At 43.9% G+C, this 18923-nt stretch overlaps 1 protein-coding gene across 1 annotated transcript in view; it reads left to right on the top strand.

Annotated features, from left to right (window-relative positions):
• fam83b (family with sequence similarity 83 member B) overlaps positions 1-17457 on the top strand; it is a 30762-nt gene extending 13305 nt beyond the window's left edge. The window contains exons 4-6 of the mRNA XM_063190849.1: positions 5107-5271; positions 12203-12327; positions 14471-17457. Coding sequence (XP_063046919.1) covers positions 5107-5271; positions 12203-12327; positions 14471-16754 — 2574 coding nt within the window. The 3' untranslated portion in view covers positions 16755-17457. The remainder of the gene's footprint in view (positions 1-5106; positions 5272-12202; positions 12328-14470) is intronic.
• Positions 17458-18923: the final 1466 nt, after the last annotated feature.

Below are 18923 nucleotides of genomic sequence, written 5' to 3'. Positions count from 1 at the left end.
AACCCTGGAGGTTAGGCAGGCGACAGGCAGGGTGGTGTCCGCATGGCGAGGTGTTTCTTTTTTTTTTAAGATCTTGTTCTTCCACTTCTACTTTTTAGGGTGTGGGCAGCAGCACGAAAATCACAGCCGTGGAAAAATACCATCAATCACTCGTTTCATTTATATTTATAATTCCGTCGATTGATATGTAGGCCTATTGGTTGCATTCATGTTCCCACGCTTATGGGTCATTGATGCTTATAGTGTCAGAGGTCAGGTGCTGCTTCTGCAGATTATGCCAGTATTGTGTGGATTAAATTATTATAACTTTTGCTGGGTTATATAAACTCTATTTTATGTAAATGAAACATGTAGGCCTACAATTTATAAATGTATCAACTTCACACAATAGTGACATTACTGTAGTTGTCCTTGCGCCACCCTGACGTCTAACGTCAAGGACCCCTATGCTTTATGTAGTGTGCAATACAGTATGTAATGTAATGGGCTTTGCCACAATGCAGTGTTAATTCTACATGTAGAGAGTCGATTTAACATCATCTAGATGGTATTTGGTCCCAGAGCACTCTCCAAGACTTGAATGAACTACATTTTTTATTATTATTTATTATTGGAATGTGTCAGCCGCGAACGAGCTGGTTGTAAGAGCCGGCTCTTTGAAGTGAACAACAGGAACCGGCTCCACAATGGGAGACGTTTTGGGAGCCAAATTTTTCATTTTTCCCCCATTTTTTATGATCTTCCGGTGCCTCTCTGTCTCTCCCCCTCCCTCTTGTTGTGCATATACTCTGCAATTCCCACAGAGCAGACGATTTGAAAACACTTTTTTGTTCAATTTGTTTGGCCAAATTGGACAAGATGCAGAATGAGCGTCGTCAGGAGTGATAGAACAGAATAGCAGTCAAGGAGCACAAACACTACAGGAGCAGACCAGAAACTTCTAAGCGAAAAATATGTATTTATGGGGAGCCGATTGGGAGCCGAAAGATCCCATCACTATTTTTTATTGTGTGTGTTTTGCTTGTGAGAGCTGCTGCTGAGTCATATTGAATAATTTAGCTAGCTGTTGTGCCATGCTGTTTTATGCAGGGCAGGCAGGGTTGCACTGTGTCTTGTGTGTGTTGCTGCATGTTGTATTTTATTCTGCACAGCCCGAGTTGGGACTCGCCTTCACTTGTCTGATGATTTGTACTGCATGCAGGCTAGGGTTGGACTGACTTCTGTGTGTTGTGTTATGTTGTACTGCGCTGTGTAGTGCAGGGCAGAATTGGGGCGGTTTTGCTTGTGTTTTGATTTTCACTGTTTCTATTGCGCAGGATAGAGTTGCACTTTATTTCGTTGATTTGTCAGTATTGTGCATGGCTTATTTAGACTATCTTGTTATACAACTGTGAAAATAAGCTAGCTAAGATTCCATTTATATATATATATATATATATATATATATATATATATATATATATGGGGGCTTTTATGCCTTTATTGACAGGATAGTGTGAGATGCTGACAGGAAGTGAGCGGGAGAGAGAGATGGGGGAGGATTCGGAAATGACTCGAACCGGGGTCCCCATGGGCATGATAGCCCAAATGTGGGGGGCTTAGCACAGTGCGCCACAGTGCCCCCAGATTCCATTTTTGCAGTATAGGGCTGTGATGCTTTCTGCTGTGCAGGGTGTCCCTATTATGGACACATGTCAACCTGTGGAACAGAGATGCTCTTTATCGCTCTTTATCCAACCTCCACAGGTGTGAAGCAGGGCAGCACAAACAGCTTAAACGAGCCATTTAATTGGCAATAATTGGACCATCATCTTAATTGAGTGGTGATTCAATCAGTATAATTGTGGGATGATAGAGAGCATGGCCTGCTGCTGTTCACAACACACTCCCATTATCTCAGCTGCAGGCAAAGGCACTCTTACTGGGGTTTTGTGTAAAAAAGGATCGCACACTCCTTTGGATTTTTTCTTCTTTAAGTTATTTTTTTCTTTTTATTCACTGGCAACCATAATGACGTTTCCACCTCTGTCTTCCTTAAATGTGAACCTTTTTTTCCACAAAACTTTACTTTTTTGTTCAGCACCTAACTCTACAAGTGACTCTTACTGGGGTTGCCATGCCAGACCTGTTTCACACTCCTCTACACATGGGTTCACCGTGTTTATAAACACGATGTTGTGAGTAGGGGCAGGACACTGGTAGCCAATGACATGAGCTAATTTTTTTGACCGACAGCGGTTTCCAACAATCAGAGGTTGAGTTGTGTGCAGCTAGTGTCACACAGCCAGGAGAAAACAAAAATGTAGAACCCATGTATACGCATAAACGGTGTGACGTGTGCCATGTGCGTTACGCCCTTTTTTGGGGGAAAACATTGGGGGCAAAGCCAATGCCAAGTCAATTGGTGGTGTTGTGAAAGAATAAATGAAAGACAAGGACCTGTAAACCAGCGTTGTCCACGCTCAACATGCCGAAGATGTGTTGTGTTGTCGGCTGTTATAATATAGCCAAACAGCCGTGGCTGAAGCATGGACTGTGTTTATTTTGGCTAGCCTTTGCTCCATGTAAGTCAATGAGACATTCAGTTTGTTTTCCCCCACAAGGGGCGGGAGCGTTCTTCCACAAAGGAAGTACCCGGTGGATGGCCAGTTATGCGTATACAGTACCTTTTAAAACACCCCAGCTGCGCTCCCCTCACTGCGCACTCTTCAACCTCTGATTGTTGGAAACAGCTGTCGGTCAAAAAATGAGCTCACATGGTTGGCGGCTAAGCATCTTGCCCCTCCCCACAACATGAATGTCTGTTAACGTGAAACCTATGTTTAGACAGAAAGAAGAACTGCTCTGGCAGGAAGAAATAGCTTACAAGCGTAGGTAAACAACAGCTGTCACACTGTGGCTGTTGTAAAGGAGAAGTTTCATTAATGTGGACAGATATTATGATCTTACCTTACGCCGGTTAATAATTGTTTGATTGATGTCTATGAGAAACTATGCGTTTCCTGTCCATAGCTGAAGGCCACCTAGTTATTAATAATTTAATGGTAATATATAATGCAAACCATGTTTTATTAAATTGTGGAGGTATATTAAGGAAGGGTAATTATGTTATCCTTGAGATACTTTTGCTGTAATGTAATTTTCACAGATGTTAATAATGAATGTAGAGACACAATGACATGCACTCACACACTAGAATCAATTACAGTATAAGTATCTTTGTGTACGAAACACAGTGCAGTTACCTCTACAACTAAAACAGAATGAACAGAAGAGAACAGAATAAATTACAATCATTAAAATGTAAGTACCTAGCTGCACATGATTTTATTTTATATGTGTTCCCCATGGTCAACACTGGCGTAACGCAAGTACTTCAGGCCCCCCTGCAAGCTACCAAGAATAGGCCCCCAAACGAAAAAAGAGGGCCTAATATCATATGTAGGGGGGCTGTTTCTTCGAGTCAAGGGCCCATGTGGGGCCCCCCGCCTCGTATTGGCCCCTCTGCCTCACTGGGGGCTGCGGTGGTATACTTTACGCCCCTGGGCCCTAACATTTCTGCTCCTCCCCTGTTTACATATGAAGTGGTGCGTTGTGAAAGATGACTGTAAGCCACAGTGCTGGTCGCTGGTCATCCAGTCTCAGTGTTTGGTTCTGTGCTGCACGGGGATTAAAGGGTGAACCTGCTGGTAAATCCACCCGGATCAAAACAAACTGAAGAATGGAGATGACTCATCACCAGGGCTGACTGGGGTCGAAAACTGGCCCGGGCATCTTGGCATAGACCTGCCCCTCACACACGGAGTGTGTTACAATATGCGACCTTGCCTCCTCCACTTGTGCTTGTCTCCTTGTACCAGGACGTAATATGTCATGATGACATCACTGACAACAGCATTATATATTAATATCTTGCAAAATCGTCTTTTTCTCATTTGCAATTGGGATGGTGAATGAAAAACAGTCCCACAAAAGTTGTTGTGGCTAGGCTGACAGCTGGGAAATTTTATCGGTTTCTCCACGGAGGAGGGGCCAGGAGGCGGGACTAGGAGACAAGTGCAAGTGGAGGAGGCAAGGTCGCATATTGTAACACACACACGGCCTCCTGTTTTTTTACAATACAGTGTTTTGATTCGTTCAGTCCAATGCCTAATTCTAAGACAGGCCAATGGGGCGCCCCATCTGAATTGAGGGTCGGTCTCTATGGAAAAAAATGTAAACAAATGAAGAAACAAGCAAAAAACAACAGCATTGGCCCCTGAGGACTACCGGCCCACTGGGAAAATCCTCTGTATGCCAGATTACCAGTCCAGGCCTGCATCACATGAAGAGAAAATATAGGAGCGCAACACTCTTCGCTGGAGCGTCGAACAGCGTTGCAGACCATTATTTTCCTTTCATACAAAGTCTTCCTTTCAGACAAAATTTTAACTTTTTCAGGCAGCATCGATCAGTGTTGCAGAGCTAGGCCTATGTTTTCCTTTCAGTGATCTTTTGTTTGGTCCAGCACCTGAGATGTGCGCACATTCTCTGAGTTTTTGGATCATCACACTGTGGGCCGGCCTTGCTGACATTACCACGAGCTACAGGCTTTGTTCAAAACAAAATATAGGAGTCTATATAATGAGATACCATATGATTTGGGGCAAAAATGTACATTTTGTTTGTTTTATACACATTGTCTAAGATGGTGAAATATGAAAAAACACAATCAATTTAAAGACAGATGTGGAATACTTGGTGTTCTGAAAACAGTGACACACCGCTCTCTAATTTCACATTTCTTCTGAGCAGCATACCTCGTCTAGTAGTTTCATTCGGCCATTTACTGAGGTTTCATTCGTTACATTTCTTTCTTTTTTAAAAAAAAAAAAAAAAGTAGTTTTTGGGGCTTTCTGGCCTTTATTGTTACAGGATAGTATGAGAGGAGACAGGAAACCATTGGGAGAGAGAGATGGGACAGGATCGGGAAATGACCCCGGCCGGACTCGAACCGGGGTCCCCGTGGGCAAGCAAGCCCAAATGTGGGGGGCTTAGCGCGCTGCGCCACAGCGCCCCCATTTATTTACTTTCTGACTCACTTGACCATGTTTCCGTCCTGTACAGGTTATTGCGGTTGCCATGGACGTGTTCACTGATGTGGACTTATTCCGGGAGATTGTTGATGCCTCCATCAGGGGAGTGTCTGTGTACGTGCTGCTGGACCACTCTCACTACAGGAGCTTCCTGACCATGGCCGAGGGCCAAGACATCCAAGTCTGCAAGCTACGGGTATGTATGACATCTGCATGCACGCACACACACACGCACACGCACACACACACACATGCACGCACACACACACACGCATGCACTCACGCACGCACACACACACACACGCACGTACGTACGCACACGCTGCACACACACACACACGCACACACACATACATGCACTCACGCACGCACACACACACACACGCACGTACGTACGCACACGCTGCACACACACACACACGCACACACACACACTGAAAACCAATATTACATGGACTGCATAGAGTTGCATTTTTTTGCATCTGAACCCTTCATATATTGACATTTAGGAGCAAGCAATGTATTTAAAAAAAAAAAAATAATGAATTTTTAGTACGGCCAAAACTACCATCGGTGAACACTGTGTGGGTTTCATCTCCTATAACCTATCATTTAGGTAAACATACCTAGCTTCTGTGTGTCCTATGATAAAATGAAAATGAGGTTTTCAGCTAGATGAATTCTCAATGTTATTTCTTTTACTACACACAACACTATCCAAAACAATGTGTCACTTTTGAGTAGAAAATAATCGTCAAAAAATCTGCTGCTGTCCTTCACATCATAATTGAAATAACTATGACACCCGTGTCCTTCACACAGTTGTTCTGAGCTCATCTTTTAAGATTTCAAGGTATGATTTGACTGACAAATAATTTGGACCTCCATTTCCCACACCACATCATAAGAGCTGTCACTCAACGACTCCCTGACACATTTATGTACTGTATGGCTCTAATGGCAGAAGGCAGGCATGCCTCTAGTATCAGAGACACTTTCTATAGGAGGAGACCGAACATATCAGAAAGTGCCCATAGAAATGAACGGGGGCAATACGTAAAGCCCATATTAGGCAGCGGGCCAGAAATCCTATCTTGCAGGTTCGTCGGAGTGATCAGGTGGCAACTTGGTTTTTGCTGATATAAGTACTTGATAGTCGTAAATCAATATTCCAGGTGTTGCCATCGTCAAAAGTTGCACATTGATTTAAAAAAACAAAGGTTGAAATAGCGACATTTGGTAATGTGGGAATTTAATTAAAATTGGCCATTCAACAGGAAATGTGTCACCAACTCCTTTTGGAGTGCTTCACAAGTGTGAAACTTCCCAGATTACTGTGTATTATGCCTACCAACATTTCTCTGTGTGTGAAATGGCAGTTAGGCATAGCGCCACCATGTGGTAGGTGAATGAACTGCTTGAAATCACTGTAGCTACTGTGTATTTCATATTATGAAAAAAAGGATGAAGTTAGTGTGTATATTCTATTAAACATACTTTGTGAAAAGTTTTTTGATGTTGTAAAATAAGAAGATGGTATGGCAACAAAAGTACCACAGGTTAACAATTAATTTGAACTCAACATACATTGCTTGACATTACTGATAATTAGCCCTCTACTGCACACAATATGGCTACGCATGATTTTTTTTAGTTCATTTTTAGAAATTTTATTGATAAAATATATTTTATTTTATTTTTGATTATTTATCCTGTAGGCCCAATATTCTTATTTTTATTCAGTTTAAAATTTGAACAAAACACGCTATTACCTCAAGTAAAACAGAGGTGCACAGTGATGGAATGATCATTACTAGGTTTGTGTGTGTGTGCCCTAAATGTCATGTTAATGAGACTGGCTGCTTGGTGTGATGGTCATATTGCACATTTGGCACCGCGAGGGCCTGAGTTTGAAGCTGGACAAGCAAAGTTATCCCCATTTGCTGGTGTCAGAAGAGGGATTGCTTTTAGATACGCCATTGGAGACACCCCCACTGCATGTGAGCCATAATTCCGTGCAAGTGACTACAAGGATAGGCTAATCTGTAGGACTCAGGCAGGGCTGGCCCGAGGCATAAGCAAACTATGCAGTGGCTTAGGGCCCCGTCACCAGCCTACCCTGGGCAGCAAAGTTCCAGGAAGAAATGAACTCTATACTATATTCCCCAGTCCAAAATGTCTTTCTGAGCCTCGATGGAAATGGGAGCAATTATGCTGTATATCGGGGGACACCTCAATGATGGTGGATACAACGTCCTTTTTCATGTACCACATTTAATTGTACAAACCCTACAATAAATGCAGAATATAACTAAAAGTAATAGTTTTGAAGTGAAACTAAGATATTCCTTTGTGATAAATGGCTTTCTGGGAAATTTTGCTCCAAATGGGCACATAATCTACAGACAGCCTGCCTACTGTATGTCCTCAGCTCCTAACCCTCACTTGTGCAAGTAAATGAAGCTTACAAAGCATCTGATGATGAGTAGGTGGTGGTAGGGGCCCCCAGACGAAATTTTGCTTAAGGCCTCATAAAGGCTTGGGCCGGCCCTGGACTCAGGACCCTAGTTATGAGTGAAGCCTAGAATAAATGAAGTATGGCGGGAGTTGCGTGCACAAAAGATGTGCTTCCCAAGCAGGAACGCAGAGTTGACTAACATCCTGTAGAAAGAGACTATAATATATAGAGACAACAGTTAGTGTGCTTTGACTTTATCAATTAGTCTGATTCTTTAGGTAGGCTCCTACCCAGTACCACTATTGTAGTACCCAGGTGGTCTGAGTTTGAAGCTGGATACAACAATTCTCCCCCATATTTAGAGGAATAATAAGCAGTAGTTAATACCCTATTCCCCTCCTCTACCATAACTCCCTCTCTTCTACATTTAGATGTTCATCACTGACATTGCTGTCCTACCTAACTTCAGATGAAATTTCTCTAGCATGCAGATCCTGATGCGCTCATCCATAAAGCATTATTACATTCATTTTGTTTGTCAAAATGTGTATAAATTATATAAAATATCAGATATGTATAAGATATTTCCAATTTTAAAAAGTACTTTATAACATTTAGTTGTTGTCTTTACTGCATAAAATATATGTGATGATGTGGTTACACAACCACACACAAACAAAACAATAATAACAAAGTCACCCAAGAAAGTACCCCTTTATCGAACAACATTGCCTTGAGGCAACGCAAAGACAAAGTGTTCCAAACAATCACAAAGGGAAACCCTTTTTAAAACCTGATAAGAGTCTTCTATACAGCCTTGTGCGTATAAAATTATTTTTTATTTCATGATTTTATCATGTTTAGTTACACTAATAATGCAAAAGATCTTGTGTCCTTCGCACCCCAAGAGGAAGTCCCACCTTCAAATACTACAACATAGTGTCATCCAAACCACTCTAAATTGTTCTTTCATGTCTTTTCTAACATTCTGATTGGTTTTGATAATGTAAAGAGGCACACACTGGACATGAGGCTTTAAAAAACATTGTGTTGCCAGAGGGCAATGTTGTGCAGTAGAGGGTTAGAAGATTATGGCTTGTCATAACTATGAGCACAAAACAAGTAATCACCACGTCAGTTTTAGCATGTTGTCTTTACGTGACCCTTTGACACAAGAATGATAGACACAAGGTGGAATATCCAGTAATAGTGCGCCAACTATGGGTCAAAGGTCAATTTTGGTATCAATAGGCCTGCATACTGTCAATTGTATCAATGTGTCATCATTATTCCATGCAGAGCCCATTTTACCAATAATCTTATAGCCGTGGTCTTTTTATTATAATGATTATTTATAATTATTCAATTGAGAAAATAGTAATTCAGATCTCTGCAGCAGTACAAGGGGCAACAGCAACTACTGTACGTCCACTACTGTGTCGGAACTCAAAGAAATTATAAGGATTAAACAAAAAACTTGGAAGTCACTTCTCTCAGTTGCACAGTTTGATCAGCTGAGTTATTTTTTCCTTTGTAGGGGAGTAGTACAATTGTTCTAACTAAGAATGTGTGGATGCGTGCGTGAAATGTTTGAATATGAATATAGGGTTTGTGACTCTAATGTGTGCATCCATATGCTAGATTACAAGGCATGAAACACATTGCAAACGTGTAAACTTTCACGTAGCAGTTAATAAAGTCCATAATTAATACTGGCAAGGGATATGAAAGTTTCAAAGAGGTCATGGCGTTCCAAATGTTCAATGGCGCCCGCATAGGGAGCCATGATGACGCGCAAAGAATATCCTGCATCACAGTCATATTTTAGTATCTTCTTCCATCTTGAGTCTAGATTGTAATGTATATGCAATGCATGTTGTTCTATAATTCAACCAATCAACTGTCATGTTTGGAGAAAAACATGGCTTGAAGTAAAGAAATGGTCCAAAACTTCATGGAAAATGTTGTTACAAAGCAGTCTGTAAAATGTTATTACTGAACAGGAAGGAAAACTTTAAAACTCTGTTTCTACCCATAAATAAGCAAAAATTAATATAGCGCCCCTTGTGGTGGCCAAATGTGCAGGCTGACGCCGTGGCAACAGGCAGATTTGGATTCAGCACCCCCAAATTGATCAAGAAAACATGTTTTTAAGTTGCCACTAAACGGTCACAACGAAACTCATTTTCTAGATGAGCTATGATTCTTGGCCCACTGCCTATATGGCCAGGGCCGGATTAACGCACAGGCTAGATATGGCTGCAACCTAGGGGCCCCATCCTGCCAGGGGCCCCCTGATTGGCCAAAAGTGAAAAATTGCAGACCTGTAACAAGATGCAAAATTGAAAATTCATCTGTGGTTTTGAGTACAGTTGGCAGTAAAGTAATCCTTAATTCCTAGCTCGTAATTATGACACTGTCGATGTGAATGTGTCAAGAAATTGGCCCTCCGGGGGCCCCCACAGCAACCTGTAGCCTAGGTGCCCCAGACCATCTTAATCCGGCTCTGCATATGGCATGTGCCTGCACATCTCCCACCTGTGCGCCGACGAGAGCCAATTGCTTGCTGAGCCAGTTGCTTGCAGTTATCCAACCATATCCCCACATCGATTTGTGAGCTTTTATGACTGCTCAAACGTTATCGGTATGCCTTCAGAATATCTCCTGCCGGCCAGCCCCAGATGACACACAGGGTTGCTACAGAGTCCGTGTCACTTGATCCTACAACCTGCATATTGTTGCAAAGTGCTGCACTGGTGCAGTTCAAAATGAGCATACTTTCATATACTGTACATATACAGCCAATCCTAAATAGCCATTATAATCTGTTTTTCATTGCGATTCCAACCATATTGTTTGTGTATCGCTAAGTTTTCCCATTCCTGTTTTCCCCATTCAATGTCCATGGTTTTACTCATCTGAAATAGCTGCCCTGAGGTGTCACCAAGATGGCCGCAGAGTGAAAAGACCCATTGGAGAGTGACTTTGATAGTATTTCCTCAATCGTCTTTGCTTACCATATAGCAAATATTTGATCAGTCACATAACATCTGGCAAACATGTCCCTCAGAGCAAAACCGAGAAACATGCAAGTAAAGTTTTTTTCATTTATTTGTTTCTTTGCAGGATGTGCAAATTGATCTTGAAGATCTTAAAGAAGCTTCTCAATGCTTCAGAAAAACAGTATTGTTTTGTGTAAAAGCATATACTGTATTTTGTCTTTAAAATGGCTTAGGCTTATCGGTTCTATGGGCAAGAGGAAGTTTCATAGCTGAATTCTCTGTTTTCTACTTTAAGAAGTGAGCACATTCAGGATGTCAAAGATTCTTCAGATATTACCGGATTCCCATGTGGAAGGTATCATTGTTAGCCTCAGAATCTGCATTCTTGGAACTTTGATTACCTCAATACAGTAGCCTATGTCTATAGGATTACTTGTGGCCTGTTTTCCTGTGGCTGGTCACATACATAAAAAAATGTGGCCAGATGAAGGAAAAAAAAGATTGCAAATAATGTTTCTGGAGACAATTATGGTTAAAAAGGTTTAATTACAATAAAAAGGTTTTATTACAAATGCAGTCAATTATGAAGTTGGCTTATTGCCCATATACCCACTACAGGCCAGTAATATACGGGATGTATTTCAGTCCTACTACAATTCCAATGACAATAACTCATAACCAAATTGACTTTTAATCCTTTGAAACAACAGCAACTGTCTGTTGCCTCTTCCCACGCATCATTTGGCTGCTCAGTGTTAGCAATTATGAAGCTTACTGTAAGCTCAGCTGTGGACATGAGTTGTCCTTTTGTGTTGTAGATTAATGTAACGGAGGCTACATTAAGAATGGATATTTCACCCACGTACATTTCACTTTAATTACAGCTGAAACAGACAGAACATTGGACGCACCGCATTGTCATAATGTTCATTAATCACACCAACAAGCTGTATTTATTTCGGGTGTTTGCGATTCATTATTTTCTAACCAATACACACTGCTCCAATAAAAAAGGAGGAACACCAAAACAAAGCAATCCATGTCCAGATCAATGGAGAGCTGAGACACACGCCTGTCCAGTTGGGATGCAACACACATGCTGAGAGATGGTCTGTGGATGCCACATGCGGAATAACAAATTATTTTTGGGGCATATTTTGGTTATTACCTCTAATTTCTGCCCATTGCGTGTTCAATTTGCACAACGGTAGGCAAAATGGATTCACAGTGAATGTTGCTTCCTAACTGGGCAGGCTGTTATCACAGAAGTATCATTGGCTTGGAGAGTTGCTTTGTGTTTTTTTGGTGTTCCCTTCATTTTTTGGAACAGTGTGCAGTATATTTGTGAAGAGTTTTCTTCCAACTTCCAAATACTGTATTGATACTTTACAAGGACACATTCCAGCTATGAAAACCGATTTGAATAGCAGAACATTTCCAAACCCGAGGCCATGGTTAGCAACATTGAAGAGATACACACATACTAGTGTTCACAGACACACAAGACACACTATTACCACACTGCCCATGCAAAACTACTCCTCCAGCCCAATGTTTGACCATGGGATTATACAAAGCAATCGCCTTGAGATTTGGTTTTAAACCTCATTTCCATGTCCATGTAACAGCGCCTGTGTGTTCTGACTGTACGTCTTCTCTGTCCTCAGAACATGCGGGTGCGCACGGTGAAGGGCCAGAACTACATGTGCCGCACGGGGGCCAAGTTTCACGGCAGCATGGAGCAGAGGTTCCTCCTGGTGGACTGCAGGACTGTGTTCTTTGGATCCTACAGGTTAGTAAAGGGACCCACTAGTTTGACGCCCTCTCGGTACTTCACATGGTAATCAAACATTTCAAACAAGCGATTTAAGGTTAGGGTTAGGTTTAGGGTTAAGGTTAGGGTTAGGGTTAAGGTTAGGGTTAGGTTTAGGGTTAGGTTTAGGTTTAAGGTTAGGGTTAGGGTTAGGTTTAGGGTCGTATGACGTAGGGCTGCACGATTATGGAAAAAATCATAATCACGATTATTTTGGTCAAAATCATAATCACGATTATTAATCACGATTATTGATTTTTTGCAGATTTTTTTGAAAATTATAACAAGCTGAAATATAACCAAGAATGAATTACATACGAGATGAGAAAAATAAAATGAATTGTAATAATCTTGTTAAGACAATAGCATGAAACTTAAGTGGACAGATTTCTGGCCAGAAACACCAGCCTGTCAGTATGTTCTGGCTTCAAGGACGCTCTCAAAAGTAGGTCACTATTGCCACGATTAAATCACGATTAAAATCACGAGTTCGATTTCACTATTTTATCACGATTTTGATAATTTTTCGATTAATTGTGCAGCCCTAGTATGACGTAAGCGGTAAGTATCGAAAGGGCGTCGAACTAGTGAGTCTCTACAGCTAAAGGCCTCTTTTTACTCATACAACAACGATTTTGCAGGACACAGGAGACGCACTGTCAGTGGGGGGTGGCAGCAGATTATGAAAAATTCAGCCTTGGAGAAGCATATGTTCAGCGCTGCAAGGGGTTGTTTCAACTCTGCAGAGGGGGGCGTGGTGGCTGGTTTGTGTACATAGGCTGCAGTTGCAGGATGAGTCTAAACCAGGCTTAAGAAGGATAAGGAGGCGCCAGCCACTGCTGGTTGCCAGATGAGACTGAAGATTTCCAGCCTAAAAATACTCAAAACCCGCCTGGAAGTGCTCGATCCAGCCCAATATGAACTACAATCTATTGATGTCTATGCCCATAAAAAATAAAAACCCGCCCAAATGCCCTTTTTTACCCATTTTTACCTGAAGATGACCGTCCTAAGCAGCCCAATTGGGCGGGAAACTGTCCAATCTGGCAACACGTGTCATGTCTGACCTCATTTCTGTAACGTTTTCTCGAGGAGTGCTCCCATGGCTTGTTAAAGACAGTTAACAGGAAGGAAAACGACAAGATAAGGAGTAATTAAGCCTGCTATCTATAGTCATTATGCCCTCTAAAACCATCACATGGACTTTATGAGCTTCTGCTTTATGTACACAAAGTCACGCACACGTGCATACGCACAGCATGTGCACTCACCCACGCCACAGAGTCCTGCGGGTACGGGTAAATAGTTGCCCAAATGGGTGGGTTTTAACGTTCCGAAATTTCACGGGTGGGTATGCGGGCGGGTAGGTTAAAATACGGGTGGGTAGCTCGGGTAGCACGTCAATCAAAATGGTCATAGTACTAGGAGGCTATTTTCTTTTTTATCTATTTAGATTTAGATTTTTATCTATTTAGATTTATCTATCTATTTTACCTATTTTTTGATATCACCGCAGCCATTATGACATCAGTCACGTAGCTATTTCGTCACTTTCACGTGACTGCATCTGAATTTGACTGCATTTGAAGTATTTTTTCACGGGCACGGGTGGGTAACGGGTAGAATATTAACGGGTCCGGGTGGGTACGGGTTTAACTTTGAAATTACCACGGGTTTACGGGTGGGTGGGTAATGCACTGCACGGGTATGGGTGGGTCCGGGTATAAAAAAATGGACCCGTGCAGGACTCTGCCACGCCATACAGTATACATGTAGAACATACTCAGCGTTGCCAGATGGAAAATGCTGAATTATCGTACAGAAACCTCAAAATTATCGTTTTTGGGGGCTTTTTTGGGAGGACATTATCGTACAAGACTCAAATTGTTGTTTCAAAGCATCTAAATGAATTGAAGTACAACTCTGAAATTATCGCACATCGTGTTTTTTATCGTAACAAAATTGTGGTACAAATACGATTATTATCATACACCTGGCAACACTGAACTTACTGTATATGTCTTTGTCTGTTACACAAACACTTCTCTCTTTTGGCTATAAAAAAGGGAAAAAAACACACAATGACGTCTCTTCTGTTTATTTGTTTTTCTTCCCCATGCAGCTTCATGTGGTCCTATGAGAAGATCAACCTCAGCATGGTGCAGGTCATCACAGGCCACCTGGTGGCCTCATACGACGAGGAGTTTCGAACTCTTTACGCCCGCTCCATCGTCCCCCCTGAGCTGGCTCCTCTCGAGGCCCCACCTGGGGACAGCAGCAGGGGGATGACTTCCAAACTGGAGTCCTTCGAGCGGAAGCATCACCTGCGCCACTCCCTCAATGCCGTCTACCGGCAGACCTGCGAGAGTCGGCAAGGCTTCGGCCGGGAGTCTCCTCACATCATGGGACACATCAAGGAGATCGACGATGATGATGACCGGATGTACGGTCAACATCCGGCCATGATGCACCAACGGCCGTACGGCTATGCTGCTCCGGGCGACACGACGAATTACATGAAGAGGCACAGCTACGCCGGGGAGAGGCAGGAGGGCTCGTACGTCCCTCCCTACATGAGGCACGGAGTCAGCAACTGGAACGTGTCGTCTGGGATCAGAGGGGGAGGCGGATACGACTCGCCTGTGAGGAACCCGTTTCCCGGCGGCAGTGGGTACAACGATCCGCGCCATCCACCACAGCCACGACCGGACCAGATGCACCGCACGGCAAACATGCGGCAGTCGTACCACGGCAACGTCAAACAGTTTGTCTCCTCGCAGCACAACATGCCCAGTTTCGAGCAGATGTCCAAGACTTTCATGCGCGACTGGAGGGTGACGTCCTACCTGAACAACAGCGACGCCCCCATAGCGGAGAGCCAGGAGTACCTGGACCAGCCGTACGACATGGCGCCCGAACAACAACACAAGCCCCACATGCCCCACCTGCACTCTCGCCTCAGGTCCTCCGTCGTCCTCACATCAGTCATTCCCGAGCATGAAACGGAGGTGGTGAACGGGTACACGGGTTGCTCTTCGAATTCTCAACAGGGCAGAGAACCGTACAGGAACCGTATGGCGCCCCCCAGTGCCCACTCGCGGCCCCTGTCACCCCAGCAAATAAAGCTGAATCAGCCCGCCGAGCCGCTGAACTACAGAGCGATGCACACTGACTTTGCCCTGAGAAGACGCAGTCTGGTCGATGACCCAAAGCCATCTGCTGGGAACGGTTCCTCCCCGAGAGACTATTTAAATTCCTACGCCAGTCTTGGCAGGGCGCGGGGTAGAATGATGAGCACCAGGGAACAGGACATCCACCAACTGGACCAGGACCATTTTAAAAGGCACAGCGTTGCCGATCCAAAGTCTAACATGGTCGCTGGGTACAGGGAAACTTCAAACCACATGTATGCCGTGTTGAGGGAACGCGAGGAAAGAAACGGCGGTGGTCGAGAAGAGACTGGTGGAGGAAACAACAGGGGGTTTCCTCACAACCACAACCTCAGTCCGGATCAAAGATCCGTCTCGCACTGTGACTTCAACGGGGAGAGAGAGAGCCGCAAACCCTCCGCTGCCGCTGAGCCTTCGTCGTGGCGGGACTCCCCTTCCAGGACGTCCTCCTCTACGCTCCTGGCGATGCGCGAGAAGGAGAGAGCCAAGCCCAAATCGGTACTCAGCTCGCCGCAGTTCTTCAAGAAGAGCTCCAGGAAAATCAAATCGCTCCTCAACATATCTGACAAGAAAGACGCCTCGTCTTCATCTTCGTCGCCAAAGACCAAGAGCAGGTCGCGCCACAGATCCACGGAGGGGAGTACAGAGACGCTCGTGGACGAGGAGGAGCTAGGTGGGGGTGAGGGACAGCAGGGTAGGGAGAGCCGGGGCACGGCTAGCTCCTCCGGACGGTCCTCTGGAAGCCCTCGATGGAGGTCTCGCAGCACAAAGACCCCCGGCAGCATCAACAGAGACATCATGAACGACGATGACGATGGACGCTCATCGTTACCTCGCTTCAGCACGGAGGGGCTTGATCATAGTATGGCTGCAGAGTGTAGTAGTAGCGTGGGAAGATCGTCTACAGGTAGTCAGCGGTCTAACACCCACAGCGTGAGGTCGGGTGCCTCGAGAGCCCCGGACATGAGGCCGGTGCTTGAGAACGGAGAGAGCCGACTGAACAGCCGCTATGAGCACAGGCTTCCACTCAGGCACTCTCAGCAACACCACGCTAGCAGCACGACTAGCAGCCAAGCTAGCGATCGGCACAGGAGCTCAGCCTCCTCGGCCAAAAGGGACCATGTTGACCGCCGCGCCAATCCCCCAGAACACCAAAACAACAGCCACCACTACCATGACAACAAACTCGGCCGACTGTTTCAACGTGTTGGCAATCTCATAAACAAGAAAACATGAGCAGGATAGTTACCAAGGTGTGTGGGTGCTTTGCATGGATGGATGCGGGCATGCTAAACTTGAAGTTGTTTTGCTTTTTTCATGGACAATATACATAGTATACTATACAGTGTTTACTCATTGCACACAAGACTCTGAGAGGCTTTCACACTAATGAGTCTTTTCAGTCAAGTTCCGTTTTACAGGTCATAGGCTACCATTAGGGAACTTAAGGTTACTAATATCAAATGACGCAATCTCATTCATTGACTTTCAATGCCACTGAATCACAGTAAACAAAGATTTTCTAGGAAAAGGGGTTAACTGCAGGTTAATTGTAGGCTAATTGCACTTATGGCAGCAGGAAGTTTTGAACGCTAACTTTTTTATTAGGTGAAGGTTTTATCATAGACTACAAAAAGGAGGAACAGTGCAATGATGTTGCCTAAATGGAGATATGTATGAAAGGAAGTAAGGAAATGGTACTGAAATGTGACTATGTTAAAAAGGGTACAGTATATTATTTTCAAGTTTTGAAGTTGTGATGATCTAGAAATGTTAACAGACTTGGACTACTGGATTGTTGGAATGCTAATGTTCACTTGCATGGAAGGGGATCTCTGTGTTGATGCTAGCTCTGGAACCAGCTTTGACTTCATTTCAATGCTGCTATTCATTAGGATATAGGCTAGTAGGCCTACTGTAGGGCAGTGCTTCTCAACTGGAACAGTCTTGGGACCCACCATTTTCTACTCTCATTCGGTCGCGACCCAATTTTTTTAGCGTTCAAGTCAATTCAATGCAATTCTAAAAATGTGTAACCAAGACTCAAATGACTGGTTGCACGCTATCTATCTCGCATAAACATTCAGATTGTATCTATGACGACAGATGACACAGAGTTCACTAGCCCATCAAAATATGGATTTTTTTTTTTAGAATTAAAAACCACGAGCCACCCATGGCCCCTCCGCGACCCACTTTTGGGTCGCGACCCATCAGTTGAGAAATACTGCTGTAGGCTATATAACGTATGTTTTGCTGAAAATCTGGTAAGGCAATTCAAACGTGCACAAATGACCTCTAAAAGAACAGCTAACATGCAGGACTGTGGGAAACACAGTGACTGTCCTAGTGCAGGAGCATTGCACTACTCTGAAATAGGCCTACAATTATCATGCCAGCTGTAGCTTTTGACACAGCTTGCTGAGCTTTTGATAATGGTTTTCAAATAAAAACATCAGTGTTTACTGACCGAAACCCTCTTGTTAACAAAGTTGTTTTCAATAAAAATGAGAGGTTGGTCCTCTAAATGTGCCTATCAAACTATGACGTTGTAATTTTTATTACACAAAGAAGCAGACATTAGATGGATCAACAAAATCTCAGACACGGGGGCAGGGGGGGTGGTATTTTGAAGTTGACTGCTTTTGTATGCAGGACGGGTTAAGATGGCTTGGAGCCCCTAGGCTACAGGTTGCTTTGGGGCCCCCTGGAAGGCAAATTTCGCAACAAATTTACATAGACAGTGTCATAATTACAAGCTAGGAAAGTAAGGGTAACATGTCTAAGTATACTCAACATGACAGATGATTTTTTCAATATTGCATCTTCCAAAATGTTCCACTTTTGGCCAATCAGGGGCCCCCGGGCAGGTGGGGCCCCCTAGGCTGCAGTCATATCTAGCCTGTGCGTTAATCCGGCCCTGTTTGTATGGTGTCAACATGGAGCTCAGAGCCCTTAATACCTGTTTACACTAAGCTACTAAGCCCAACTGGGAAACTCCAACTCCCATTATCATTGTGACACAGCACTCCACAGCACACAAGTGTTCACTGCACACAATGAAATTGCATTTATGCTTCATCCTTGCAAGGGGGCAGCCCCCAATGGCGCCCCAAGGGAGCAGTGTGGCGGTACGATACCATGCTCAGGGTACCTCAATCATGGAGGAGGATGGGGGAGTCGAACCGGCAACCTTTGGGCTACAAGTCTGACACCCTAACCACTTACCCTGCCATGACTGTTTACACTTACCGCATGGATGGCAATGTGTGTGGCAGAATAAGTGCGGGGTGGGAGAGCAGCGGTTTCTTAAGGACTTTCAACAGAAGTAAATGCCTGGTGCATTCCTTTTGATGTTGTTACACGTTATCATGCAATGACACACTCTTTTAAGATGCAGGCACA

This window comes from Engraulis encrasicolus, chromosome 24 (assembly GCF_034702125.1).
Source record: "Engraulis encrasicolus isolate BLACKSEA-1 chromosome 24, IST_EnEncr_1.0, whole genome shotgun sequence".
NCBI classification, from domain to species: Eukaryota; Metazoa; Chordata; class Actinopteri; order Clupeiformes; family Engraulidae; genus Engraulis; species Engraulis encrasicolus.
This window is presented reverse-complemented; position numbering and strand designations above follow the sequence as displayed.